This window comes from Odontesthes bonariensis, chromosome 11, assembly GCF_027942865.1.
Source record: "Odontesthes bonariensis isolate fOdoBon6 chromosome 11, fOdoBon6.hap1, whole genome shotgun sequence".
Classification (NCBI taxonomy): domain Eukaryota; kingdom Metazoa; phylum Chordata; class Actinopteri; order Atheriniformes; family Atherinopsidae; genus Odontesthes; species Odontesthes bonariensis.
Window position 1 is genome coordinate 3,495,830 of NC_134516.1, and position 27,530 is coordinate 3,523,359.

The 27,530-nt window shown below is 47.5% G+C and overlaps 2 protein-coding genes across 2 annotated transcripts in view; one reads left to right on the forward strand and one right to left on the reverse strand.

Moving 5' to 3' along the window:
• LOC142391162 (NACHT, LRR and PYD domains-containing protein 3-like) overlaps positions 1 to 27,530 on the reverse strand; it is a 355,109-nt gene that overhangs the window by 225,621 nt on the left and 101,958 nt on the right. The window lies entirely within an intron of this gene.
• LOC142391489 (BCL-6 corepressor-like) overlaps positions 1 to 27,530 on the forward strand; it is a 96,154-nt gene that overhangs the window by 36,509 nt on the left and 32,115 nt on the right. The window contains exon 6 of the mRNA XM_075477271.1: positions 15,550 to 15,899. Within this exon, the coding sequence (XP_075333386.1) occupies positions 15,550 to 15,899 (350 nt within the window). The remainder of the gene's footprint in view (positions 1 to 15,549; positions 15,900 to 27,530) is intronic.

Here is a 27,530-nt window from a genome sequence, read left to right on the forward strand (position 1 = left end):
TAAGATACCCTAACCTAACCCACGTAAGATACCCTAACCTAACCCACGTAAGATACCCAACCTAACCCACGTAAGATGCCCCAACCTAACCCACGTAAGATACCCTAACCTAACCCACGTAAGATACCCTAAACTAACCCACGTAAGATACCCTAACCTAACCCATTTAAGATACCCTAACCTAACCCACGTAAGATACCCTAACCTAACCCACGTAAGATACCCTAAACTAACCCACGTAAGATACCCTAACCTAACCCACGTAAGATACCCTAACCTAACCCACGTAAGATACCCTAAACTAACCCACGTAAGATACCCTAACCTAACCCACGTAAGATACCCTAACCTAACCCACGTAAGATACCCTAACCTAACCCACGTAAGATACCCTAACCTAACCCACGTAAGATACCCTAAACTAACCCACGTAAGATACCCTAACCTAACCCACGTAAGATACCCTAACCTAACCCACGTAAGATACCCTAACCTAACCCATTTAAGATACCCTAACCTAACCCATTTAAGATACACTAACCTAACCCACGTAAGATACCCTAACCTAACCCACGTAAGATAACCTAACCCACGTAAGATACCCTAAACTAACCCACGTAAGATACCCTAACCTAACCCATTTAAGATACCCTAACCTAACCCACGTAAGATAACCTAACCCACGTAAGATACCCTATACTAACCCACGTAAGATACCCTAATCTAACCCATGTAAGATGCCCCAACCTAACCCACGTAAGATACCCTAACCCTAACCCACGTAAGATACCCAACCTAACCCACGTAAGATGCCCCAACCTAACCCACGTAAGATACCCTAACCTAACCCACGTAAGATACCCTATCCTAACCCACGTAAGATACCCTAAACTAACCCATGTAAGATGCCCTAACCTAACCCACGTAAGATACCCTAAACTAACCCACGTAAGATACCCTAACCTAACCCATTTAAGATACCCTAACCTAACCCACGTAAGATAACCTAACCCACGTAAGATAACCTAACCCACGTAAGATACCCTATACTAACCCACGTAAGATACCCTAAACTAACCCATGTAAGATGCCCCAACCTAACCCACGTAAGATACCCTAACCCTAACCCACGTAAGATACCCAACCTAACCCACGTAAGATACCCCAACCTAACCCACGTAAGATACCCTAACCTAACCCACGTAAGATACCCTAACCCACGTAAGATACCCTAACCTAACCCACGTAAGATACCCTAACCTAACCCACGTAAGATACCCTAACCTAACCCACGTAAGATACCCTAAACTAACCCACGTAAGATACCCTAAACTAACCCACGTAAGATACCCTAAACTAACCCACGTAAGATACCCAACCTAACCCACGTAAGATACCCTAAACTAACACACGTAAGATACCCTAACCCTAACCCACGTAAGATGCCCCAACCTAACCCACGTAAGATACCCTAACCCACGTAAGATACCCAACCTAACCCACGTAAGATGCCCCAACCTAACCCACGTAAGATACCCTAACCTAACCCACGTAAGATACCCCAACCTAACCCACGTAAGATACCCCAACCTAACCCACGTAAGACTCCCTAAACTAACCCACGTAAGATACCCTAACCTAACCCACGTAAGATACCTTAACCCACGTAAGATACCCAACCTAACCCACGTAAGATACCCTAACCCTAACCCACGTAAGATACCCTAACCCTAACCCACGTAAGATACCCTAAACTAACCCACGTAAGATGCCCCAACCTAACCCACGTAAGATACCCTAACCCACGTAAGATACCCTAACCTAACCCACGTAAGATACCCTAACCTAACCCACGTAAGATACCCTAACCTAACCCACGTAAGATACCCTAACCTAACCCACGTAAGATACCCTAACCTAACCCACGTAAGATACCCTAAACTAACCCACGTAAGATACCCTAAACTAACCCACGTAAGATACCCTAACCTAACCCACGTAAGATACCCAACCTAACCCACGTAAGATACCCTAAACTAACCCACGTAAGATACCCTAACCTAACCCACGTAAGATACCCTAACCTAACCCACGTAAGATACCCTAACCTAACCCACGTAAGATACCCTAAACTAACCCACGTAAGATCCCCAACCTAACCCACGTAAGATCCCCAACCTAACCCACGTAAGATACCCCAACCTAACCCACGTAAGATACCCCAACCTAACCCACGTAAGATACCCCAACCTAACCCACGTAAGATACCCTAACCTAACCCACGTAAGACTCCCTAAACTAACCCACGTAAGATACCCTAACCTAACCCACGTAAGATACCCTAACCTAACCCACGTAAGATACCTTAACCCACGTAAGATACCCAACCTAACCCACGTAAGATACCCTAACCTAACCCACGTAAGATACCCAACCTAACCCACGTAAGATGCCCCAACCTAACCCACGTAAGATACCCTAACCCTAACCCACGTAAGATACCCGAAACTAACCCACGTAAGATGCCCCAACCTAACCCACGTAAGATACCCTAACCCTAACCCACGTAAGATACCCAACCTAACCCACGTAAGATACCCTAACCTAACCCACGTAAGATACCCTAACCTAACCCACGTAAGATACCCTAACCTAACCCACGTAAGATACCTTAATCTAACCCACGTAAGATACCCTAACCTAACCCACGTAAGATGCCCTAAACTAACCCATGTAAGATGCCCCAACCTAACCCACGTAAGATACCCTAACCCTAACCCACATAAGATACCCAACCTAACCCACGTAAGATACCCTAACCTAACCCACGTAAGATGCCCCAACCTAACCCACGTAAGATACCCTAACCCACGTAAGATCCCCAACCTAACCCACGTAAGATCCCCAACCTAACCCACGTAAGATACCCCAACCTAACCCACGTAAGATACCCCAACCTAACCCACGTAAGATACCCCAACCTAACCCACGTAAGATACCCTAACCTAACCCACGTAAGACTCCCTAAACTAACCCACGTAAGATACCCTAACCTAACCCACGTAAGATACCCTAACCTAACCCACGTAAGATACCTTAACCCACGTAAGATACCCAACCTAACCCACGTAAGATACCCTAACCTAACCCACGTAAGATACCCAACCTAACCCACGTAAGATGCCCCAACCTAACCCACGTAAGATACCCTAACCCTAACCCACGTAAGATACCCTAAACTAACCCACGTAAGATGCCCCAACCTAACCCACGTAAGATACCCTAACCCTAACCCACGTAAGATACCCAACCTAACCCACGTAAGATACCCTAACCTAACCCACGTAAGATACCCTAACCTAACCCACGTAAGATACCCTAACCCACGTAAGATACCCAACCTAACCCACGTAAGATCCCCAACCTAACCCACGTAAGATACCCCAACCTAACCCACGTAAGATACCCTAACCTAACCCACGTAAGACTCCCTAAACTAACCCACGTAAGATACCCTAACCTAACCCACGTAAGATACCCTAACCTAACCCACGTAAGATACCTTAACCCACGTAAGATACCCAACCTAACCCACGTAAGATACCCTAACCTAACCCACGTAAGATACCCAACCTAACCCACGTAAGATGCCCCAACCTAACCCACGTAAGATACCCTAACCCTAACCCACGTAAGATACCCTAAACTAACCCACGTAAGATGCCCCAACCTAACCCACGTAAGATACCCTAACCCTAACCCACGTAAGATACCCAACCTAACCCACGTAAGATACCCTAACCTAACCCACGTAAGATACCCTAACCTAACCCACGTAAGATACCTTAATCTAACCCACGTAAGATACCCTAACCTAACCCACGTAAGATGCCCTAAACTAACCCATGTAAGATGCCCCAACCTAACCCACGTAAGATACCCTAACCCTAACCCACATAAGATACCCAACCTAACCCACGTAAGATGCCCCAACCTAACCCACGTAAGATGCCCCAACCTAACCCACGTAAGATGCCCTATCCTAACCCACGTAAGATACCCCAACCTAACCCACGTAAGATACCCTAACCTAACCCACGTAAGATACCCTAACCTAACCCACGTAAGATACCCTAACCTAACCCACGTAAGATACCCTAACCTAACCCACGTAAGATACCCTAACCTAACCCACGTAAGATACCTTAATCTAACCCACGTAAGATACCCTAACCTAACCCACGTAAGATGCCCTAAACTAACCCATGTAAGATGCCCCAACCTAACCCACGTAAGATACCCTAACCCTAACCCACGTAAGATACCCAACCTAACCCACGTAAGATGCCCCAACCTAACCCACGTAAGATGCCCCAACCTAACCCACGTAAGATACCCCATCCTAACCCACGTAAGATACCCCAACCTAACCCACGTAAGATACCCTAACCTAACCCACGTAAGATACCCTAACCTAACCCACGTAAGATACCCTAACCTAACCCACGTAAGATACCCTAACCCTAACCCACGTAAGATACCCTAACCCTAACCCACGTAAGATACCCTAACCCTAACCCACGTAAGATACCCTAACCCTAACCCACGTAAGATACCCAACCTAACCCACGTAAGATACCCTAACCTAACCCACGTAAGATACCCCAACCTAACCCACGTAAGATACCCTAACCCTAACCCACGTAAGATACCCAACCTAACCCACGTAAGATACCCTAACCCTAACCCACGTAAGATACCCTAACCCTAACCCACGTAAGATACCCTAACCTAACCCACGTAAGATACCCCAACCTAACCCACGTAAGATACCCTAACCCTAACCCACGTAAGATACCCTAACCTAACCCACGTAAGATACCCTAAACTAACCCACGTAAGATACCCTAACCTAACCCACGTAAGATACCCTAACCTAACCCACGTAAGATACCCTAACCTAACCCACGTAAGATACCCAACCTAACCCACGTAAGATACCCTAAACTAACCCACGTAAGATACCCTAAACTAACCCACGTAAGATACCCCAACCTAACCCACGTAAGATACCCTAACCTAACCCACGTAAGATACCCTAACCTAACCCACGTAAGATACCCTAACCCTAACCCACGTAAGATACCCTAACCTAACCCACGTAAGATACCCTAAACTAACCCACGTAAGATACCCTAAACTAACCCACGTAAGATACCCTAAACTAACCCACGTAAGATACCCAACCTAACCCACGTAAGATACCCTAACCTAACCCACGTAAGATACCCTAACCTAACCCACGTAAGATACCTTAATCTAACCCACGTAAGATACCCTAACCTAACCCACGTAAGATGCCCTAAACTAACCCATGTAAGATGCCCCAACCTAACCCACGTAAGATACCCTAACCCTAACCCACATAAGATACCCAACCTAACCCACGTAAGATGCCCCAACCTAACCCACGTAAGATGCCCCAACCTAACCCACGTAAGATGCCCTATCCTAACCCACGTAAGATACCCCAACCTAACCCACGTAAGATACCCTAACCTAACCCACGTAAGATACCCTAACCTAACCCACGTAAGATACCCTAACCTAACCCACGTAAGATACCCTAACCTAACCCACGTAAGATACCCTAACCTAACCCACGTAAGATACCCTAACCTAACCCACGTAAGATACCTTAATCTAACCCACGTAAGATACCCTAACCTAACCCACGTAAGATGCCCTAAACTAACCCATGTAAGATGCCCCAACCTAACCCACGTAAGATACCCTAACCCTAACCCACATAAGATACCCAACCTAACCCACGTAAGATGCCCCAACCTAACCCACGTAAGATGCCCCAACCTAACCCACGTAAGATACCCTATCCTAACCCACGTAAGATACCCCAACCTAACCCACGTAAGATACCCTAACCTAACCCACGTAAGATACCCTAACCTAACCCACGTAAGATACCCTAACCCTAACCCACGTAAGATACCCTAACCCTAACCCACGTAAGATACCCTAACCCTAACCCACGTAAGATACCCTAACCCTAACCCACGTAAGATACCCTAACCCTAACCCACGTAAGATACCCAACCTAACCCACGTAAGATACCCTAACCTAACCCACGTAAGATACCCCAACCTAACCCACGTAAGATACCCTAACCCTAACCCACGTAAGATACCCAACCTAACCCACGTAAGATACCCTAACCCTAACCCACGTAAGATACCCTAACCCTAACCCACGTAAGATACCCTAACCTAACCCACGTAAGATACCCCAACCTAACCCACGTAAGATACCCTAACCCTAACCCACGTAAGATACCCTAACCTAACCCACGTAAGATACCCTAAACTAACCCACGTAAGATACCCTAACCTAACCCACGTAAGATACCCTAACCTAACCCACGTAAGATACCCTAACCTAACCCACGTAAGATACCCAACCTAACCCACGTAAGATACCCTAAACTAACCCACGTAAGATACCCCAACCTAACCCACGTAAGATACCCCAACCTAACCCACGTAAGATACCCTAACCTAACCCACGTAAGATACCCTAACCTAACCCACGTAAGATACCTTAATCTAACCCACGTAAGATACCCTAACCTAACCCACGTAAGATGCCCTAAACTAACCCATGTAAGATGCCCCAACCTAACCCACGTAAGATACCCTAACCCTAACCCACATAAGATACCCAACCTAACCCACGTAAGATGCCCCAACCTAACCCACGTAAGATGCCCCAACCTAACCCACGTAAGATGCCCTATCCTAACCCACGTAAGATACCCCAACCTAACCCACGTAAGATACCCTAACCTAACCCACGTAAGATACCCTAACCTAACCCACGTAAGATACCCTAACCTAACCCACGTAAGATACCCTAACCTAACCCACGTAAGATACCCTAACCTAACCCACGTAAGATACCTTAATCTAACCCACGTAAGATACCCTAACCTAACCCACGTAAGATGCCCTAAACTAACCCATGTAAGATGCCCCAACCTAACCCACGTAAGATACCCTAACCCTAACCCACGTAAGATACCCAACCTAACCCACGTAAGATGCCCCAACCTAACCCACGTAAGATGCCCCAACCTAACCCACGTAAGATACCCCATCCTAACCCACGTAAGATACCCCAACCTAACCCACGTAAGATACCCTAACCTAACCCACGTAAGATACCCTAACCTAACCCACGTAAGATACCCTAACCTAACCCACGTAAGATACCCTAACCCTAACCCACGTAAGATACCCTAACCCTAACCCACGTAAGATACCCTAACCCTAACCCACGTAAGATACCCTAACCCTAACCCACGTAAGATACCCAACCTAACCCACGTAAGATACCCTAACCTAACCCACGTAAGATACCCCAACCTAACCCACGTAAGATACCCTAACCCTAACCCACGTAAGATACCCAACCTAACCCACGTAAGATACCCTAACCCTAACCCACGTAAGATACCCTAACCCTAACCCACGTAAGATACCCTAACCTAACCCACGTAAGATACCCCAACCTAACCCACGTAAGATACCCTAACCCTAACCCACGTAAGATACCCTAACCTAACCCACGTAAGATACCCTAAACTAACCCACGTAAGATACCCTAACCTAACCCACGTAAGATACCCTAACCTAACCCACGTAAGATACCCTAACCTAACCCACGTAAGATACCCAACCTAACCCACGTAAGATACCCTAAACTAACCCACGTAAGATACCCTAAACTAACCCACGTAAGATACCCCAACCTAACCCACGTAAGATACCCTAACCTAACCCACGTAAGATACCCTAACCTAACCCACGTAAGATACCCTAACCCTAACCCACGTAAGATACCCTAACCTAACCCACGTAAGATACCCTAAACTAACCCACGTAAGATACCCTAAACTAACCCACGTAAGATACCCTAAACTAACCCACGTAAGATACCCAACCTAACCCACGTAAGATACCCTAACCTAACCCACGTAAGATACCCTAACCTAACCCACGTAAGATACCTTAATCTAACCCACGTAAGATACCCTAACCTAACCCACGTAAGATGCCCTAAACTAACCCATGTAAGATGCCCCAACCTAACCCACGTAAGATACCCTAACCCTAACCCACATAAGATACCCAACCTAACCCACGTAAGATGCCCCAACCTAACCCACGTAAGATGCCCCAACCTAACCCACGTAAGATGCCCTATCCTAACCCACGTAAGATACCCCAACCTAACCCACGTAAGATACCCTAACCTAACCCACGTAAGATACCCTAACCTAACCCACGTAAGATACCCTAACCTAACCCACGTAAGATACCCTAACCTAACCCACGTAAGATACCCTAACCTAACCCACGTAAGATACCCTAACCTAACCCACGTAAGATACCTTAATCTAACCCACGTAAGATACCCTAACCTAACCCACGTAAGATGCCCTAAACTAACCCATGTAAGATGCCCCAACCTAACCCACGTAAGATACCCTAACCCTAACCCACATAAGATACCCAACCTAACCCACGTAAGATGCCCCAACCTAACCCACGTAAGATGCCCCAACCTAACCCACGTAAGATACCCTATCCTAACCCACGTAAGATACCCCAACCTAACCCACGTAAGATACCCTAACCTAACCCACGTAAGATACCCTAACCTAACCCACGTAAGATACCCTAACCCTAACCCACGTAAGATACCCTAACCCTAACCCACGTAAGATACCCTAACCCTAACCCACGTAAGATACCCTAACCCTAACCCACGTAAGATACCCTAACCCTAACCCACGTAAGATACCCAACCTAACCCACGTAAGATACCCTAACCTAACCCACGTAAGATACCCCAACCTAACCCACGTAAGATACCCTAACCCTAACCCACGTAAGATACCCAACCTAACCCACGTAAGATACCCTAACCCTAACCCACGTAAGATACCCTAACCCTAACCCACGTAAGATACCCTAACCTAACCCACGTAAGATACCCCAACCTAACCCACGTAAGATACCCTAACCCTAACCCACGTAAGATACCCTAACCTAACCCACGTAAGATACCCTAAACTAACCCACGTAAGATACCCTAACCTAACCCACGTAAGATACCCTAACCTAACCCACGTAAGATACCCTAACCTAACCCACGTAAGATACCCAACCTAACCCACGTAAGATACCCTAAACTAACCCACGTAAGATACCCCAACCTAACCCACGTAAGATACCCCAACCTAACCCACGTAAGATACCCTAACCTAACCCACGTAAGATACCCTAACCCTAACCCACGTAAGATACCCTAACCCACGTAAGATACCCTAACCTAACCCACGTAAGATACCCTAAACTAACCCACGTAAGATACCCTAAACTAACCCACGTAAGATACCCTAAACTAACCCACGTAAGATACCCTAAACTAACCCACGTAAGATACCCTAAACTAACCCATGTAAGATACCCAACCTAACCCACGTAAGATACCCTAAACTAACACACGTAAGATACCCTAACCCTAACCCACGTAAGATGCCCCAACCTAACCCACGTAAGATACCCTAACCCACGTAAGATACCCAACCTAACCCACGTAAGATGCCCCAACCTAACCCACGTAAGATACCCTAACCTAACCCACGTAAGATACCCCAACCTAACCCACGTAAGATACCCCAACCTAACCCACGTAAGACTCCCTAAACTAACCCACGTAAGATACCCTAACCTAACCCACGTAAGATACCCTAACCTAACCCACGTAAGATACCTTAACCCACGTAAGATGCCCCAACCTAACCCACGTAAGATACCCTAACCCTAACCCACGTAAGATACCCTAAACTAACCCACGTAAGATACCCTAAACTAACCCACGTAAGATGCCCCAACCTAACCCACGTAAGATACCCCAACCTAACCCACGTAAGACTCCCTAAACTAACCCACGTAAGATACCCTAACCTAACCCACGTAAGATACCCTAACCTAACCCACGTAAGATACCCTAACCTAACCCATGTAAGATACCTTAACCCACGTAAGATGCCCCAACCTAACCCACGTAAGATACCCTAACCCTAACCCACGTAAGATACCCTAAACTAACCCACGTAAGATACCCTAAACTAACCCACGTAAGATGCCCCAACCTAACCCACGTAAGATACCCCAACCTAACCCACGTAAGATACCCCAACCTAACCCACGTAAGATACCCCAACCTAACCCACGTAAGACTCCCTAAACTAACCCACGTAAGACACCCTAACCTAACCCACGTAAGATACCCTAACCTAACCCACGTAAGATACCCTAACCTAACCCACGTAAGATACCCTAACCTAACCCACGTAAGATACCTTAACCCACGTAAGATGCCCCAACCTAACCCACGTAAGATACCCTAACCCTAACCCACGTAAGATACCCTAAACTAACCCACGTAAGATACCCTAAACTAACCCACGTAAGATACCCTAAACTAACCCACGTAAGATACCCTAAACTAACCCACGTAAGATACCCTAAACTAACCCATGTAAGATACCCAACCTAACCCACGTAAGATACCCTAAACTAACACACGTAAGATACCCTAACCCTAACCCACGTAAGATGCCCCAACCTAACCCACGTAAGATACCCAACCTAACCCACGTAAGATGCCCCAACCTAACCCACGTAAGATACCCTAACCTAACCCACGTAAGATACCCCAACCTAACCCACGTAAGACTCCCTAAACTAACCCACGTAAGATACCCTAACCTAACCCACGTAAGATACCCTAACCTAACCCACGTAAGATACCTTAACCCACGTAAGATGCCCCAACCTAACCCACGTAAGATACCCTAACCCTAACCCACGTAAGATACCCTAAACTAACCCACGTAAGATACCCTAAACTAACCCACGTAAGATGCCCCAACCTAACCCACGTAAGATACCCCAACCTAACCCACGTAAGACTCCCTAAACTAACCCACGTAAGATACCCTAACCTAACCCACGTAAGATACCCTAACCTAACCCACGTAAGATACCCTAACCTAACCCACGTAAGATACCTTAACCCACGTAAGATGCCCCAACCTAACCCACGTAAGATACCCTAACCCTAACCCACGTAAGATACCCTAAACTAACCCACGTAAGATACCCTAAACTAACCCACGTAAGATGCCCCAACCTAACCCACGTAAGATACCCCAACCTAACCCACGTAAGATACCCCAACCTAACCCACGTAAGATACCCCAACCTAACCCACGTAAGACTCCCTAAACTAACCCACGTAAGATACCCTAACCTAACCCACGTAAGATACCCTAACCTAACCCACGTAAGATACCCTAACCTAACCCACGTAAGATACCCTAACCTAACCCACGTAAGATACCCTAACCTAACCCACGTAAGATACCTTAACCCACGTAAGATGCCCCAACCTAACCCACGTAAGATACCCTAACCCTAACCCACGTAAGATACCCTAAACTAACCCACGTAAGATGCCCCAACCTAACCCACGTAAGATACCCTAACCCTAACCCACGTAAGATACCCAACCTAACCCACGTAAGATACCCTAACCTAACCCACGTAAGATACCCTAACCTAACCCACGTAAGATACCTTAATCTAACCCACGTAAGATACCCTAACCTAACCCACGTAAGATACCCTAACCTAACCCACGTAAGATACCCTAACCTAACCCACGTAAGATACCCTAACCCTAACCCACGTAAGATACCCTAACCCTAACCCACGTAAGATACCCAACCTAACCCACGTAAGATACCCTAACCCTAACCCACGTAAGATACCCAACCTAACCCACGTAAGATACCCTAACCTAACCCACGTAAGATACCCCAACCTAACCCACGTAAGATACCCTAACCCTAACCCACGTAAGATACCCAACCTAACCCACGTAAGATACCCTAACCTAACCCACGTAAGATACCCAACCTAACCCACATAAGATATCCTAACCCTAACCCACGTAAGATACCCTAACCTAACCCACGTAAGATACCCTAACCTAACCCACGTAAGATACCCTAACCCTAACCCACGTAAGATACCCAACCTAACCCACGTAAGATACCTTAATCTAACCCACGTAAGATACCCTAACCTAACCCACGTAAGATGCCCTAAACTAACCCATGTAAGATGCCCCAACCTAACCCACGTAAGATACCCTAACCCTAACCCACATAAGATACCCAACCTAACCCACGTAAGATGCCCCAACCTAACCCACGTAAGATACCCTATCCTAACCCACGTAAGATACCCTAACCTAACCCACGTAAGATACCCTAACCTAACCCACGTAAGATACCCTAACCTAACCCACGTAAGATACCCTAACCCTAACCCACGTAAGATACCCTAACCCTAACCCACGTAAGATACCCAACCTAACCCACGTAAGATACCCTAACCCTAACCCACGTAAGATACCCAACCTAACCCACGTAAGATACCCTAACCTAACCCACGTAAGATACCCCAACCTAACCCACGTAAGATACCCTAACCCTAACCCACGTAAGATACCCAACCTAACCCACGTAAGATACCCTAACCTAACCCACGTAAGATATCCTAACCCTAACCCACGTAAGATACCCTAACCTAACCCACGTAAGATACCCAACCTAACCCACATAAGATATCCTAACCCTAACCCACGTAAGATACCCTAACCTAACCCACGTAAGATACCCTAACCTAACCCACGTAAGATACCCTAACCTAACCCACGTAAGATACCCAACCTAACCCACGTAACCTTCTTACCGCAGGATGCTAACCCTCACACCAGTGGGGCGTTGGCATCTCTCTCAGGGATACCTGCAGCGTGTCCTGAGGACTGAGTGAAGCTGTTCAGAGAGTTCAGTTACATAGTTCAGCTGATTCTGTCTGACCACATAAAGTGCAGAGCTGTGCCTGAATGATTTCCTTTCTGACAGATGAGATGCACACTTTGGGCTTATTCTCTGTGGTTGCTGCTTTTTTCTGGAGCTTCCAGGTCAAAAGAAGGTCGGCTTTAGTCTGATCGACGGTATACGTGCAGGAACTTTCTAACTCATTAACTTCCTGTGTTAGTCCAACTTTGAAATGTTCCCTTCGTGGGATTTTACACGTTTAAAGTCCGGCTTTAGTCGGGCTAACGCAGCAGTGCAGTCTGTGAGTGAGACGACTCCAGCCTGAAGCAGAAAACTCCTTATTTACGTCTGTCATCAGACCTGAACGCCGCCGGTGATTGACAGCGGGCGTGGCCAGATGATGATGATGACGGCGGCGGTTTGACGGCTGGATGATGGAAACGAGCTGTTTTACAGCCCGGAGGGACGCACGGTTAACACGAGTGTGGAAAATGGGCTTCCAGTAAATGATGAATTCCCGTTGAGCGGCTCCTCGCACACATTACGCTTTAATCCTGTTTGCAGAGGGTGAGCGTGCAGGTGTGTGCGTGTGCTGGGGATGATAAATAATTCAGCAGATGGAGGAGGCGGGACTCCCCGCCGGCTCGCAGGAACAACCTCTGGCTGCGAGTGTTTTCCTCCCCTCCCCCACCCTCCTCTCCAGGTTCTTTGTTCCTCTTTCTGTTTCTATCCGACTCATTCGGGACTGAAGGATGGAGGCCGGCTCATCTGTGGGATGGTTGGGTTAGTGTTAGGTTAGGGTTAGAGTAGGGTTAGATAGGGTTAGGGTAGGATTAGGGTAGGGTTAGGGTAGGGTAGGGTTAGCTGCAGATTTACTCTGAGGCTCACCTCCCAGAGTCGAAGCTGAGCCCAACCATCAGACGTCTAAAAAACATCCAAACAGGAGCTTTTTCTAACAGCTCATCTGTTTCCACAAGGTTGATTAAAAAGGACCAAACTTCCTCTGTTTCAAGAGTTTCTAACATCTGTTTAAGGTTTGCTTTGAAGAATTAAAACTGCGCCAGAGAGTTCGGCCATTTGTTCGTCTTCGGCTCAGTTTTAAAAACCAACCGTCTGAACCCCGCACCTGCACAGTTATACAGGCCAATACCCCGCACCTGCACAGTTATACAAGCCAATAGCACCGCACCTGCACAGTTATACAGGCCAATAGCCCCGCACCTGCACAGTTATACAGGCCAATAGCCCCGCACCTGCACAGTTATACAGGCCAATAGCCCCGCACCTGCACAGTTATACAGGCCAATAGCCCCGCACCTGCACAGTTATACAGGCCAATAGCCCCGCACCTGCACAGTTATACAGGCCAATAGCCCCGCACCTGCACAGTTATACAGGCCAATAGCCCCGCACCTGCACAGTTATACAGGCCAATAGCCCCGCACCTGCACAGTTATACAGGCCAATAGCCCCGCACCTGCACAGTTATACAGGCCAATAGCCCCGCACCTGCACAGTTATACAGGCCAATAGCCCCGCACCTGCACAGTTATACAGGCCAATAGCCCCGCTCCTGCACAGTTATACAGGCCAATAGCCCCGCACCTGCACAGTTATACAGGCCAATAGCCCCTCACCTGCACAGTTATACAGGCCAATAGCCCCGCTCCTGCACAGTTATACAGGCCAATAGCCCCGCTCCTGCACAGTTATACAGGCCAATAGCCCCGCACCTGCACAGTTATACAGGCCAATAGCCCCGCTCCTGCACAGTTATACAGGCCAATAGCCCCGCTCCTGCACAGTTATACAGGCCAATAGCCCCGCACCTGCACAGTTATACAGGCCAATAGCCCCGCACCTGCACAGTTATACAGGCCAATAGCCCCGCACCTGCACAGTTATACAGGCCAATAGCCCCGCACCTGCACAGTTATACAGGCCAATAGCCCCGCACCTGCACAGTTATACAGGCCAATAGCCCCGCACCTGCACAGTTATACAGGCCAATAGCCCCGCACCTGCACAGTTATACAGGCCAATAGCCCCTCACCTGCACAGTTATACAGGCCAATAGCCCCGCTCCTGCACAGTTATACAGGCCAATAGCCCCGCACCTGCACAGTTATACAGGCCAATAGCCCCGCACCTGCACAGTTATACAGGCCAATAGCCCCGCACCTGCATAGTTATACAGGCCAATAGCCCCGCACCTGCACAGTTATACAGGCCAATAGCCCCGCACCTGCACAGTTATACAGGCCAATAGCCCCGCACCTGCACAGTTATACAGGCCAATAGCCTGAAACTTGAATTTTCAGTCTTTTATCAGACTTCTGCATCAGATTTTCAGTTTTGAGGGCTGACTTTCTTGGTTTGATCTGGTTTTAAACCAAAACAAACCCGAACACGGGCCTGGGATTGTGTATCTGCACACGCCTCCGTGAATAAATGAGCGACCACAGGTGTTTGGACCGACCTGAGAAACCACAAGATGAAATGTTCTTGAAATAAAGTAGCCTCTGATTTGTCTTTTTATGTTTGTTTTTAGTTTTCCACGTGGCGCCACCCTCCTTCGGCTCCAATCTCCCACGGCAACCAGACAGCCCCTCCCCCCGCCAGCCAGCCCCCACTGCGTTCGCCTCGCCGCCCTCCTCCCGCCTGCAGGACAAACACCAGAGGCTGAGGGAGAGCCGAAGGGTTCCTGCCTTCCTTCCGTCTTTATCTAATCTTCCTCCCTCCTTCTCCTCCTCACCTGACCACCATCTGTCCCGCTGCCATGGCGACGACCTCAAGCCGAAGGGCAAGCGCCCCTTCAAGGCGAAGCACACGGGAGGAGAAGCAGCGAAGGAGAGGAACGAGGGAGGAGGAGAGGAGGAGGAGGAGGAGCAGAGTGTGAAGGTCAGTTTGTTGTTGTTTTTACGTTAAACACGTCAGATTCTGAATGGGGCTGCCGCAGAGAGGAGGGCGTCATCTGCATATTATCGAGTTTCCCTGCCTATGCTGCAGTGTAGCGGCAGCAGGCTCAGACTCCTGGCTCGTCCCTCGTGGTTTTATACGTTGATGTCAAGTGTGAGTCAAAGTGTGAGTCAGTGTGAGTCAAAGTGTGATAAGTGTGAGTCAAAGTGTGAGTCAGTGTGAGTCAAAGTGTGATAAGTGAGAGTCAAAGTGTGAGTCAAAGTGTGATAAGTGTGAGTCAAAGTGTGAGTCAGTGTGAGTCAAAGTGTGATAAGTGAGAGTCAAAGTGTGAGTCAAAGTGTGATAAGTGTGAGTCAAAGTGTGATAAGTGAGAGTCAAAATGTGAGTCAAAGTGTGAGTCAGTCTCAGTCAAAGTGTGAGTCAGTTTGAGTCAAAGTGTTAGTCAAAGTGTGATAAGTATGAGTCAAAGTGTGAGTCAGTCTCAGTCAAAGTGTGAGTCAGTGAGTCAAAGTGTGAGTCAGTCTCAGTTAAAGTGTGAGTCAAAGTGTGAGTCAAAGTGTGATAAGTGAGTCAAAGTGTGAGTCAGTGTGAGTCAAAGTGTGAGTCAAAGTGTGATAAGTGTGAGTCAGTCTGAGTCAAAGTGTGATAAGTGTGAGTCAAAGTGTGATAAGTGAGAGTCAAAGTGTGAGTCAAAGTGTGAGTCAGTCTGAGTCAAAGTGTAAGTCAGTGTGAGTCAGTCTGAGTCAAAGTATGATAAGTGTGAGTCAAAGTGTGAGTCAGTGTGAGTCAAAGTGTGATAAGTGTGAGTCAGTGTGAGTCAAAGTGTGATAAGTGTGAGTCAAAGTGTGAGTCAGTGTGAGTCAAAGTGTGATAAGTGTGAGTCAAAGTGTGAGTCAAAATGTGAGTCAAAGTGTGAGTCAAAGTATGATAAGTGTGAGTCAAAGGGAGAGTCAAAGTGTGAGTCAAAGTGTGTCAAAGTATGATAAGTGTGAGTCAAAGTGTGAGTCAAAATGTGAGTCAAAGTGTGAGTCAAAGTATGATAAGTGTGAGTCAAAGTGTGAGTCAGTGTGAGTCAAAGTGTGTCAAAGTATGATAAGTGTGAGTCAGTGTGAGTCAAAGTGTGATAAGTGTGAGTCAGTGTGAGTCAAAGTGTGAGTCAGTCTGAGTCAAAGTGTGAGTCAGTGTGAGTCAAAGTGTGTCAAAGTATGATAAGTGTGAGTCAGTGTGAGTCAAAGTGTGATAAGTGTGAGTCAGTGTGAGTCAAAGTGTGAGTCAGTGTGAGTCAAAGTGTGTCAAAGTATGATAAGTGTGAGTCAGTGTGAGTCAAAGTGTGATAAGTGTGAGTCAGTGTGAGTCAAAGTGTGAGTCAGTCTGAGTTAAAGTGTTATAAGTTTGAGTCAAAGTGTGATAAGTGTGAGTCAAAGTGTGAGTCAGTGTGAGTCAAAGTGTGATAAGTATGAGTCAAAGTGTGAGTCAGTCTGAGTCAAAGTGTGAGTCAGTCTGAGTCAAAGTGTGAGTCAGTGTGAGTCAAAGTGTGAGTCAGTGTGAGTCAAAGTGTGATAAGTGAGTCAAAGTGTGAGTCAGTGTGAGTCAAAGTGTGAGTCAAAATGTGAGTCAAAGTGTGAGTCAAAGTATGATAAGTGTGAGTCAAAGTGTGAGTCAGTGTGAGTCAAAGTGTGATAAGTGTGAGTCAAAGGGAGAGTCAAAGTGTGAATCAGTGTGAGTCAAAGTGTGTCAAAGTATGATAAGTGTGAGTCAGTGTGAGTCAAAGTGTGAGTCAGTGTGAGTCAAAGTGTGATAAGTGTGAGTCAAAGTGTGAGTCAGTCTGAGTCAAAGTGTGAGTCAAAGTGTGAGTCAGTCTGAGTTAAAGTGTTATAAGTTTGAGTCAAAGTGTGATAAGTGTGAGTCAAAGTGTGATTCAGTGTGAGTCAAAGTGTGAGTCAGTCTCAGTCAAAGTGTGAGTCAGTCTCAGTCAAAGTGTGAGTCAGTCTGAGTCAAAGTGTGAGTCAGTCTGAGTCAAAGTGTGAGTCAGTGTGAGTCAAAGTGTGAGTCAAAGTGTGAGTCAGTCTCAGTTAAAGTGTGAGTCAAAGTGTGAGTCAAAGTGTGAGTCAAAGTGTGATAAGTGAGTCAAAGTGTGAGTCAGTGTGAGTCAAAGTGTGATAAGTGTGAGTCAGTCTGAGTCAAAGTGTGAGTCAGTGTGAGTCAAAGTGTGAGTCAGTCTGAGTCAAAGTGTGAGTCAGTGTGAGTCAAAGTGTGATAAGTATGAGTCAAAGTGTGAGTCAGTGTGAGTCAGTCTGAGTCAAAGTGTGAGTCAGTGTGAGTCAGTGTGAGTCAAAGTATGATAAGTGTGAGTCAAAGTGTGAGTCAGTGTGAGTCAAAGTATGATAAGTGTGAGTCAGTGTGAGTCAAAGTGTGAGTCAGTGTGAGTCAAAGTTTGAGTCAAAATGTGAGTCAAAGTGTGAGTCAAAGTATAAGTGTGAGTCAAAGTGTGAGTCAAAGTATAAGTGTGAGTCAAAGTGTGAGTCAGTGTGAGTCAAAGGGAGAGTCAAAGTGTGAGTCTGTGTGAGTCAAAGTGTGTCAAAGTATGATAAGTGTGAGTCAAAGTGTGAATCAGTGTGAGTCAAAGTGTGATAAGCGTGAGGCAAAGTGTGAGTCAGTCTGAGTCAAAGTGTGAGTCAAAGTGTGAGTCAAAGTGTGAGTCAGTCTGAGTCAAAGTGTGAGTCAAAGTGTGAGTCAGTCTGAGTTAAAGTGTGAGTCAGTGTGAGTCAAAGTGTGAGTCAAAGGGAGAGTCAGTGTGAGTCAAAGTGTGAGTCAGTGTGAGTCAAAGTGTGATAAGTGTGAGTCAAAGTGTGAGTCAGTGTGAGTCAAAGTGTGAGTCAGTCTGAGTCAAACTGTGAGTCAGTCTGAGTCAAAGTGTGAGTCAAAGTGTGAGTCAGTGTGAGTCAAAGTGTGAGTCAGTCTGAGTCAACGTGTGAGTCAGTCTGAGTCAAAGTGTGAGTCAAAGTGTGAGTCAGTCTGAGTTAAAGTGTTATAAGTTTGAGTCAAAGTGTGATAAGTGTGAGTCAAAGTGTGAGTCAGTCTCAGTCAAAGTGTGAGTCAGTCTCAGTCAAAGTGTGAGTCAGTCTGAGTCAAAGTGTGAGTCAGTGTGAGTCAGTCTGAGTCAAAGTGTGAGTCAGTGTGAGTCAAAGTGTGAGTCAAAGTGTGAGTCAGTCTCAGTTAAAGTGTGAGTCAAAGTGTGAGTCAAAGTGTGATAAGTGAGTCAAAGTGTGAGTCAGTGTGAGTCAAAGTGTGATAAGTGTGAGTCAGTCTGAGTCAAAGTGTGATAAGTGTGAGTCAAAGGGAGAGTCAAAGTGTGAGTCTGTGTGAGTCAAAGTGTGTCAAAGTATGATAAGTGTGAGTCAGTGTGAGTCAAAGTGTGAGTCAGTCTCAGTCAAAGTGTGAGTCAGTCTGAGTCAAAGTGTGAGTCAGTCTGAGTCAAAGTGTGAGTCAGTCTGAGTCAAAGTGTGAGTCAAAGTGTGAGTCAGTCTGAGTTAAAGTGTGAGTCAGTCTGAGTTAAAGTGTGAGTCAGTGTGAGTCAAAGTGTGAGTCAAAGTGTGAGTCAAAGTGTGAGTCAGTCTGAGTCAAAGTGTGAGTCAAAGTGTGAGTCAGTCTGAGTTAAAGTGTGAGTCAGTGTGAGTCAAAGTGTGAGTCAAAGGGAGAGTTAAAGTGTGAGTCAGTGTGAGTCAAAGTGTGAGTCAAAGGGAGAGTCAAAGTGTGAGTCTGTGTGAGTCAAAGTGTGTCAAAGTATGATAAGTGTGAGTCAAAGTGTGAGTCAAAGTGTGAGTCAAAGTGTGAGTCAAAGTGTGAGTCAGTGTGAGTCAAAGTGTGAGTCAAAGTGTGAGTCAGTCTGAGTTAAAGTGTGATAAGTGTGAGTCAAAGTTTATAAATCAGTTTATACGTTCAGCGTTCAGGCTGTTGATGGAAACATGCGTCAGGCGGGGAAACAAACATCTGATGCACCGACATGTGTTCAAACCCGAGCCTGACGCTGCTGTTTTCCCAGTTTAGTTCAACACATCCAATCTAATGTGAGTCACGATGACTCAAACGCCCACCCGAGGGGATGAGGGTGGGAGGCAGAGCTTGTTTTCCTGCTCAGTATCCATGTTCATCTGCTCTAATGCACCACAGCTGAAGGCAAAAAGCCCGTTCTGAAGTCCCACATGTGGACTGGAACAGAGGGGAGACTTTTGTTTTGGTCCTGGAGACACAAGAAAGTCTAGAAGTGAAAATCAGGATTTAAAAACGCAGACGAGTTGAGCTTCAAACACCCAAAAGGCTGAGAGAGGAAAACCCTCTCAGGACAAAATGAGTCAAAGGCTGTGTTTGAAACCGAATACGTCTCCTACTACTCCTACTAACTTTAACTTTTTTTAAGTTCCGGATGCATACTAGATTCTCCTAAATGTTGGGTATGCATCATGAGGTTACTACTCATACTAGAACTACCCAAGATGCAACGTGACGTGACGTCGCCGATCGTCATTTCCTGTCAAAACGGCAGTTTCAAGCTAGCTACAACTAGGGTAGGTTCACTTCCTGTTTTCAAAACAAAAGCACCAATTGTATGGTAATGGCTTTCCCTATGATAAAAGGCAACGGGTATTTTATTTTGTGAAAATAACAGGAAGTGCGTTGCTCACTGCGGCTAGCTTTAGTAGCGCCGAATTCGTGGGAACAAAATTGTAAACAACCGGTATTTTGTCAGGTTTTCAACACGTTTGGGATCTAAACGACTACTTTCTCACCTGAAAATGTTTCAAATGTTGCTAAAGTTTACAGAGTTTAGAGCTTAAGAGAAATCAGCTTCAGGCCGGCTGATTTCGGCGAAGTGCACTGTGTGTAAACGCTCTGCATACTGTCTGATCGATGAGTATGCAGTTTGCAAGTATGTAGTATGTAGTAGGCGGTTTTGAACACAGCCAGAGTTAAAGCAGCCACCAGCATGAATCCATACACCTCAGGGGGGTCGGGGGGTCCAGATATCCAGGAGTTCCAAAGGCCTGAGACACGAAAACAAGTCTGAATCCAAACCTCCTTTAAACAGCTGAGCGACTCGACTTAAAACCCTTAAAAAGCACCCAGGAGCCACATGGAAGACCAGTTTAAAACCACCGAGACAGAGATGAGTCGAGGCAAAGAGGTCAAGAAGGTCAAAACCAGTCATGGCATGCATGCATGGGTCAGAAGACTTTAAAAAGGTCGAGGACACGGCCTAACTGAGACCTAAAACTTTTATGAGGCCAAAACAGTCCAAGTCCAGAGACGTCAGAAAGTCTGGATCTAAATAACCAAACTCACAGAACCGGTTCAAAGCCTCACAGAACCGGTTCAAAGCCTCACAGAACCAGTTCAAAGCCTCACAGAACCAGTTCAAAGCCTTACAGAACCAGTTCAAAGCTTCACAGAACCAGTTCAAACCGGTTCAAAGCCTCACAGAACCAGTTCAAAGCCTCACAGAACCGGTTCAAAGCCTTACAGAACCAGTTCAGAGCCTCACAGAACCAGTTCAAAGCCTCACAGAACCAGTTCAAAGCCTCACAGAACCAGTTCAAAGCCTCGTAGAACCAGTTCAAACCGGTTCAAAGCCTTACAGAACCAGTTCAAAGCCTCACAGAACCAGTTCAAAACCTCATAGAACCGGTTCAAAGCCTCACAGAACCAGTTCAAAGCCTCACAGAACCAGTTCAAAGCCTCACAGAACCAGTTCAAACTGGTTCAAAGCCTCACAGAACCAGTTCAAAGCCTCACAGAACCAGTTCAAAGCCTCACAGAACCAGTTCAAAGCCTCACAGAACCAGTTCAAAACCTCATAGAACCGGTTCAAAGCCTCACAGAACCAGTTCAAAGCCTCACAGAACCAGTTCAAAACCTCATAGAACCGGTTCAAAGCCTCACAGAACCAGTTCAAAGCCTCACAGAACCAGTTCAAAGCCTCACAGAACCAGTTCAAACTGGTTCAAAGCCTCACAGAACCAGTTCAAACCGGTTCAAAGCCTCACAGAACCGTTTCAAAGCCTCACGGAACCGTTTCAAAGCCTCACGGAACCAGTTCAAAGCCTCACAGAACCAGTTTAAAGCCTCACAGAACCAGTTCAAAGCCTCAGGGAACCAGTTCAAAGCCTCACAGGACCAGTTCAAAGCCTCACGGAACCGGTTCAAAGCCTCACGGAACCAGTTCAAACCAGTTCAAAGCCTCACAGAACCAGTTCAAACCGGTTCAAAGCCTCACAGAACCAGTTCAAAGCCTCATAGAACCAGTTCAAAGCATCACAGAACCAGTTGAAACCAGTTCAAAGCCTCACAGAACCAGTTCAAACCGGTTCAAAGCCTCACAGAACCGGTTCAAAGCCTCACAGAACCAGTTCAAATCCTCACAGAACCAGTTCAAAGCATCATAGAACCAGTTCAAACCGGTTCAAAGCCTCACAGAACCAGTTCAAAGCCTATAGAACCAGTTCAAACTGGTTCAAAGCCTCACAGAACCAGTTCAAAGCCTCACAGAACCGGTTCAAAGCCTCACGGAACCAGTTCAAAGCCTCACAGAACCAGTTCAAAGCCTCGTAGAACCAGTTCAAACATGTTCAAAGCCTTACAGAACCAGTTCAAAGCCTCACAGAACCAGTTAGAAGCCTCACAGAACCGGTTCAAACCGGTTCAAAGCCTCACAGAACCAGTTCAAAGCCTCACAGAACCAGTTCAAAACCTCATAGAACCGGTTCAAAGCCTCACAGAACCAGTTCAAAGCCTCACAGAACCAGTTCAAACTGGTTCAAAGCCTCACAGAACCAGTTCAAACCGGTTCAAAGCCTCACAGAACCGGTTCAAAGCCTTACAGAACCAGTTAAAAGCCTCACAGAACCAGTTCAAACTGGTTCAAATTCTCACAGAACCAGTTCAAACTGGTTCAAAGCCTCAAAGAACCAGTTCAAAGCCTCACAGAACCGGTTCAAAGCCTCACAGAACCAGTTCAAAGCCTCACGGAACCGGTTCAAAGCCTCACAGAACCAGTTCAAAGCCTCACAGAACCAGTTCAAAGCCTCACGGAACCAGTTCAAAGCCTCACGGAACCAGTTCAAAGCCTCACGGAACCGTTTCAAAGCCTCACGGAACCAGTTCAAAGCCTCGTAGAACCAGTTCAAACCGGTTCAAAGCCTCACAGAACCAGTTCAAAGCCTCACAGAACCAGTTCAAAGCCTCATAGAACCAGTTCAAACCGGTTCAAAGCCTCACAGAACCAGTTCAAAGCCTCACAGAACCAGTTCAAAGCCTCACAGAACCAGTTCAAACCGGTTCAAAGCCTCACAGAACCAGTTCAAAGCCTCACAGAACCAGTTCAAAGCCTCATAGAACCAGTTGAAACCGGTTCAAAGCCTCACAGAACCAGTTGAAACCGGTTCAAAGCCTCACAGAACCAGTTGAAACCGGTTCAAAGCCTCACAGAACCAGTTCAAACCGGTTCAAAGCCTCACAGAACCGGTTCAAAGCCTCACAGAACCAGTTCAAAGCCTCACAGAACCAGTTCAAAGCCTCACAGAACCAGTTCAAAGCCTCATAGAACCAGTTCAAACCAGTTCAAAGCCTCACAGAACCAGTTCAAACCGGTTCAAAGCCTCACAGGACCAGTTCAAAGCCTCACGGAACCGGTTCAAAGCCTCACGGAACCAGTTCAAAGCCTCACGGAACCAGTTCAAAGCCTCACGGAACCAGTTCAAAGCCTCACGGAACCAGTTCAAACCAGTTCAAAGCCTCACAGAACCAGTTCAAACCGGTTCAAAGCCTCACAGAACCAGTTCAAAGCCTCACAGAACCAGTTCAAACCAGTTCAAAGCCTCACAGAACCAGTTCAAACCGGTTCAAAGCCTCACAGAACCGGTTCAAAGCCTCACAGAACCAGTTCAAAGCCTCATAGAACCGGTTCAAAGCCTCACAGAACCGGTTCAAAGCCTCACAGAACCAGTTCAAACCGGTTCAAAGCCTCACAGAACCAGTTCAAAGCCTCACAGAACCAGTTCAAAGCCTCATAGAACCAGTTCAAACCGGTTCAAAGCCTCACAGAACCAGTTGAAACCGGTTCAAAGCCTCACAGAACCAGTTGAAACCGGTTCAAAGCCTCACAGAACCAGTTCAAACCGGTTCAAAGCCTCACAGAACCGGTTCAAAGCCTCACAGAACCAGTTCAAAGCCTCACAGAACCAGTTCAAAGCCTCACAGAACCAGTTCAAAGCCTCATAGAACCAGTTCAAACCGGTTCAAAGCCTCACAGAACCAGTTCAAAGCCTCACGGAACCGGTTCAAAGCCTCACAGAACCAGTTCAGAGCCTCACGGAACCGGTTCAAAGCCTCACAGAACCGGTTCAAAGCCTCACAGAACCGGTTCAAAGCCTCACAGAACCAGCTCAAAGCCTCATAGAACCAGTTCAAAGCCTCACAAAACCGGTTCAAAGCCTCACGGAACCGGTTCAAAGCCTCACAGAACCGGTTCAAAGCCTCACAAAACCGGTTCAAAGCCTCACGGAACCGGTTCAAAGCGGTTCAAAGCCTCACAGAACCAGTTCAAAGCCTCACAGAACCAGTTCAAAGCCTCACAGAACCAGTTCAAACCGGTTCAAAGCCTCACAGAACCAGTTCAAAGCCTCACAGAACCAGTTCAAAGCCTCACGGAACCAGTTCAAACCGGTTCAAAGCCTCACAGAACCAGTTCAAAGCCTCACAGAACCAGTTCAAAGCCTCACGGAACCAGTTCAAACCGGTTCAAAGCCTCACAGAACCAGTTCAAAGCCTCACAGAACCAGTTCAAAGCCTCACGGAACCAGTTCAAACCGGTTCAAAGCCTCACAGAACCAGTTCAAAGCCTCAAAGAACCGGTTCAGGTTTCACATCCTAACCACCAACAAATGGATATTTTGAGTAAAACGTGCACTGAAGCGAGCGCACGGTGACCTGAAATCCAGATTAAATTAGTTTAACACAGAAACCTCAGAAACCCTGAAACATGGAGACGGCTTCAGCTGCTCTGTTTCCGTCTGTTAATCGTTGCAATTATCGTCCTGATTGAGGCTGAGCGGCGAGGTGTGTGCGCTCTGTCTGCCAGGGTGAAGATTAAACTGAGGGGGGAGGGAGGGAGGGAGGGAGGCAGGGGGGAGGGAGGGAGGCAGGAAAGGAGAGAGAAAAAGAGTGTGTAATTCAATTCACTGCAGATTAAACTGAGGGGGGAGGGAGGGAGGGAGGAAGAAAAGGAGAAAGGGAAAAAAAAGGAGGGAGGAATGGAAAAAAGGAGGGAGGGAGGAAGAGAGAGAGGGAGGCAGAAAAGGAGACAGGGAAAAAAGAAGGGAGGAAAGAGGGATGGAGGAAAGAAAAGGAGGTGCGCTCTGTCTGCCAGTGTGAAGATTAAACTGAGGGGGGAGGGAGGAAGAAAAGGAGAAAGAAAAAAAAAGGAGGGAGGGATGGATGGACTGAAGGTTACGGAGGAAGAATAATATCCTCTCTGTGTTGCGGAGGTTTGGGCTCTGACAGCTGCTGCACCGGAGATTTCCTCCTGGCAGCGAGGACGCACACGCCAAACACACGGAAACGCACACGCCAAACACACGGAAACGCACACGCCAAACACACGGAAACGCACACGCCAAACACACGGAAACGCACACGCCAAACACACGGAAACACACACGCCAAACACACGGAAACGCACGCCAAACAAACGGAAACGCGCACGCCAAACACACGGAAACGCACGCCAAACAAACGGAAACGCGCACGCCAAACACACGGAAACGCACACCAAACACACGGAAACGCACACGCCAAACACACAGAAATGCACGCCAAACACACGGAAACGCACACGCCAAACACACAGAAATGCACGCCAAACAAACGGAAACGCACACGCCAAACACACGGAAACGCACGCCGCGCTGGAGCCTCAGACAGCGCACGCCTCCCGGGTGAAGCTGGCATCCTGTTTGCTGATGCGTGGCGGCGAGCGGCTCCGTCTGACAGACGCCGGCGCGCACGCTTCACACAGACGGGCGCATTAACGTGCACACGCCGTCTGGCTGCTGAGCGGCGGAGGCTGTTGCCGTGGCGGCAGCAGCTCCATCCGTCCCGCCTGCTGCTGAAGAGGCACACGGGATGTGTTCATCAGATTCAGCTCTGCCTCAGAGCCGCTGAGCAAGGCTGAAAGCTCCGCCTCTAAAGGCCAGATGAGGCTGCAGACATTTATTACCACCAGCGTGTATCCAACACCCATTAACCCCGATGTCAGAATAATGAAGTGTTAGAGCTTTGGAGCTGCTTTGTTCCAGCGGCTGGTAGTTGAGTATAAGACCGATCCGTGGCTCTCTGAGTATAAGACCGATCCGTGGCTCTCTGAGTATAAGGCCGATCCGTGGCTCTCTGAGTATAAGGCCGATCCGTGGCTCTCTGAGTATAAGGCCGATCCGTGGCTCTCTGAGTATAAGGCCGATCCGTGGCTCTCTGAGTATAAGACCGATCCGTGGCTCTCTGAGTATAAGACCGATCCGTGGCTCTCTGAGTATAAGGCCGATCCGTGGCTCTCTGAGTATAAGACCGATCCGTGGCTCTCTGAGTATAAGGCCGATCCGTGGCTCTCTGAGTATAAGGCCGATCCGTGGCTCTTTGAGTATAAGACCGATCCGTGGCTCTCTGAGTATAAGGCCTATCGGTGGCTCTCTGAGTATAAGGCCGATCCGTGGCTCTCTGAGTATAAGGCCGATCCGTGGCTCTCTGAGTATAAGGCCGGTCCGTGGCTCTCTGAGTATAAGGCCGATCCGTGGCTCTCTGAGTATAAAGCCGATCCGTGGCTCTCTGAGTATAAGACCGATCCGTGGCCCTCTGAGTATAAGACCGGCCTATCGGTGGCTCTCTGAGTATAAGGCCGATCCGTGGCTCTCTGAGTATAAAACCGATCTGTGGCTCTCTGAGTATAAGACCGATCCGTGGCTCTCTGAGTATAAGGCCGATCCGTGGCTCTCTGAGTATAAAACCAACCTATCGGTGGCTCTCTGAGTATAAGGCCGATCCGTGGCTCTCTGAGTATAAGACCGATCCGTGGCTCTCTGAGTATAAGGCCTATCGGTGGCTCTCTGAGTATAAGGCCGATCCGTGGCTCTCTGAGTATAAGACCGATCCGTGGCTCTCTGAGTATAAGACCGATCCGTGGCTCTCTGAGTATAAGACCGATCCGTGGCTCTCTGAGTATAAGACCGATCCGTGGCTCTCTGAGTATAAGACCGATCCGTGGCTCTCTGAGTATAAGGCCGATCCGTGGCTCTCTGAGTATAAGGCCTATCGGTGGCTCTCTGAGTATAAGGCCTATCGGTGGCTCTCTGAGTATAAGACCGATCCGTGGCCCTCTGAGTATAAGACCGGCCTATCGGTGGCTCTCTGAGTATAAAACCGATCTGTGGCTCTCTGAGTATAAGACCGATCCGTGGCTCTCTGAGTATAAGGCCTATCAGTGGCTCTCTGAGTATAAGGCCGATCCGTGGCTCTCTGAGTATAAGACCGATCCGTGGCTCTCTGAGTATAAGACCGATCCGTGGCTCT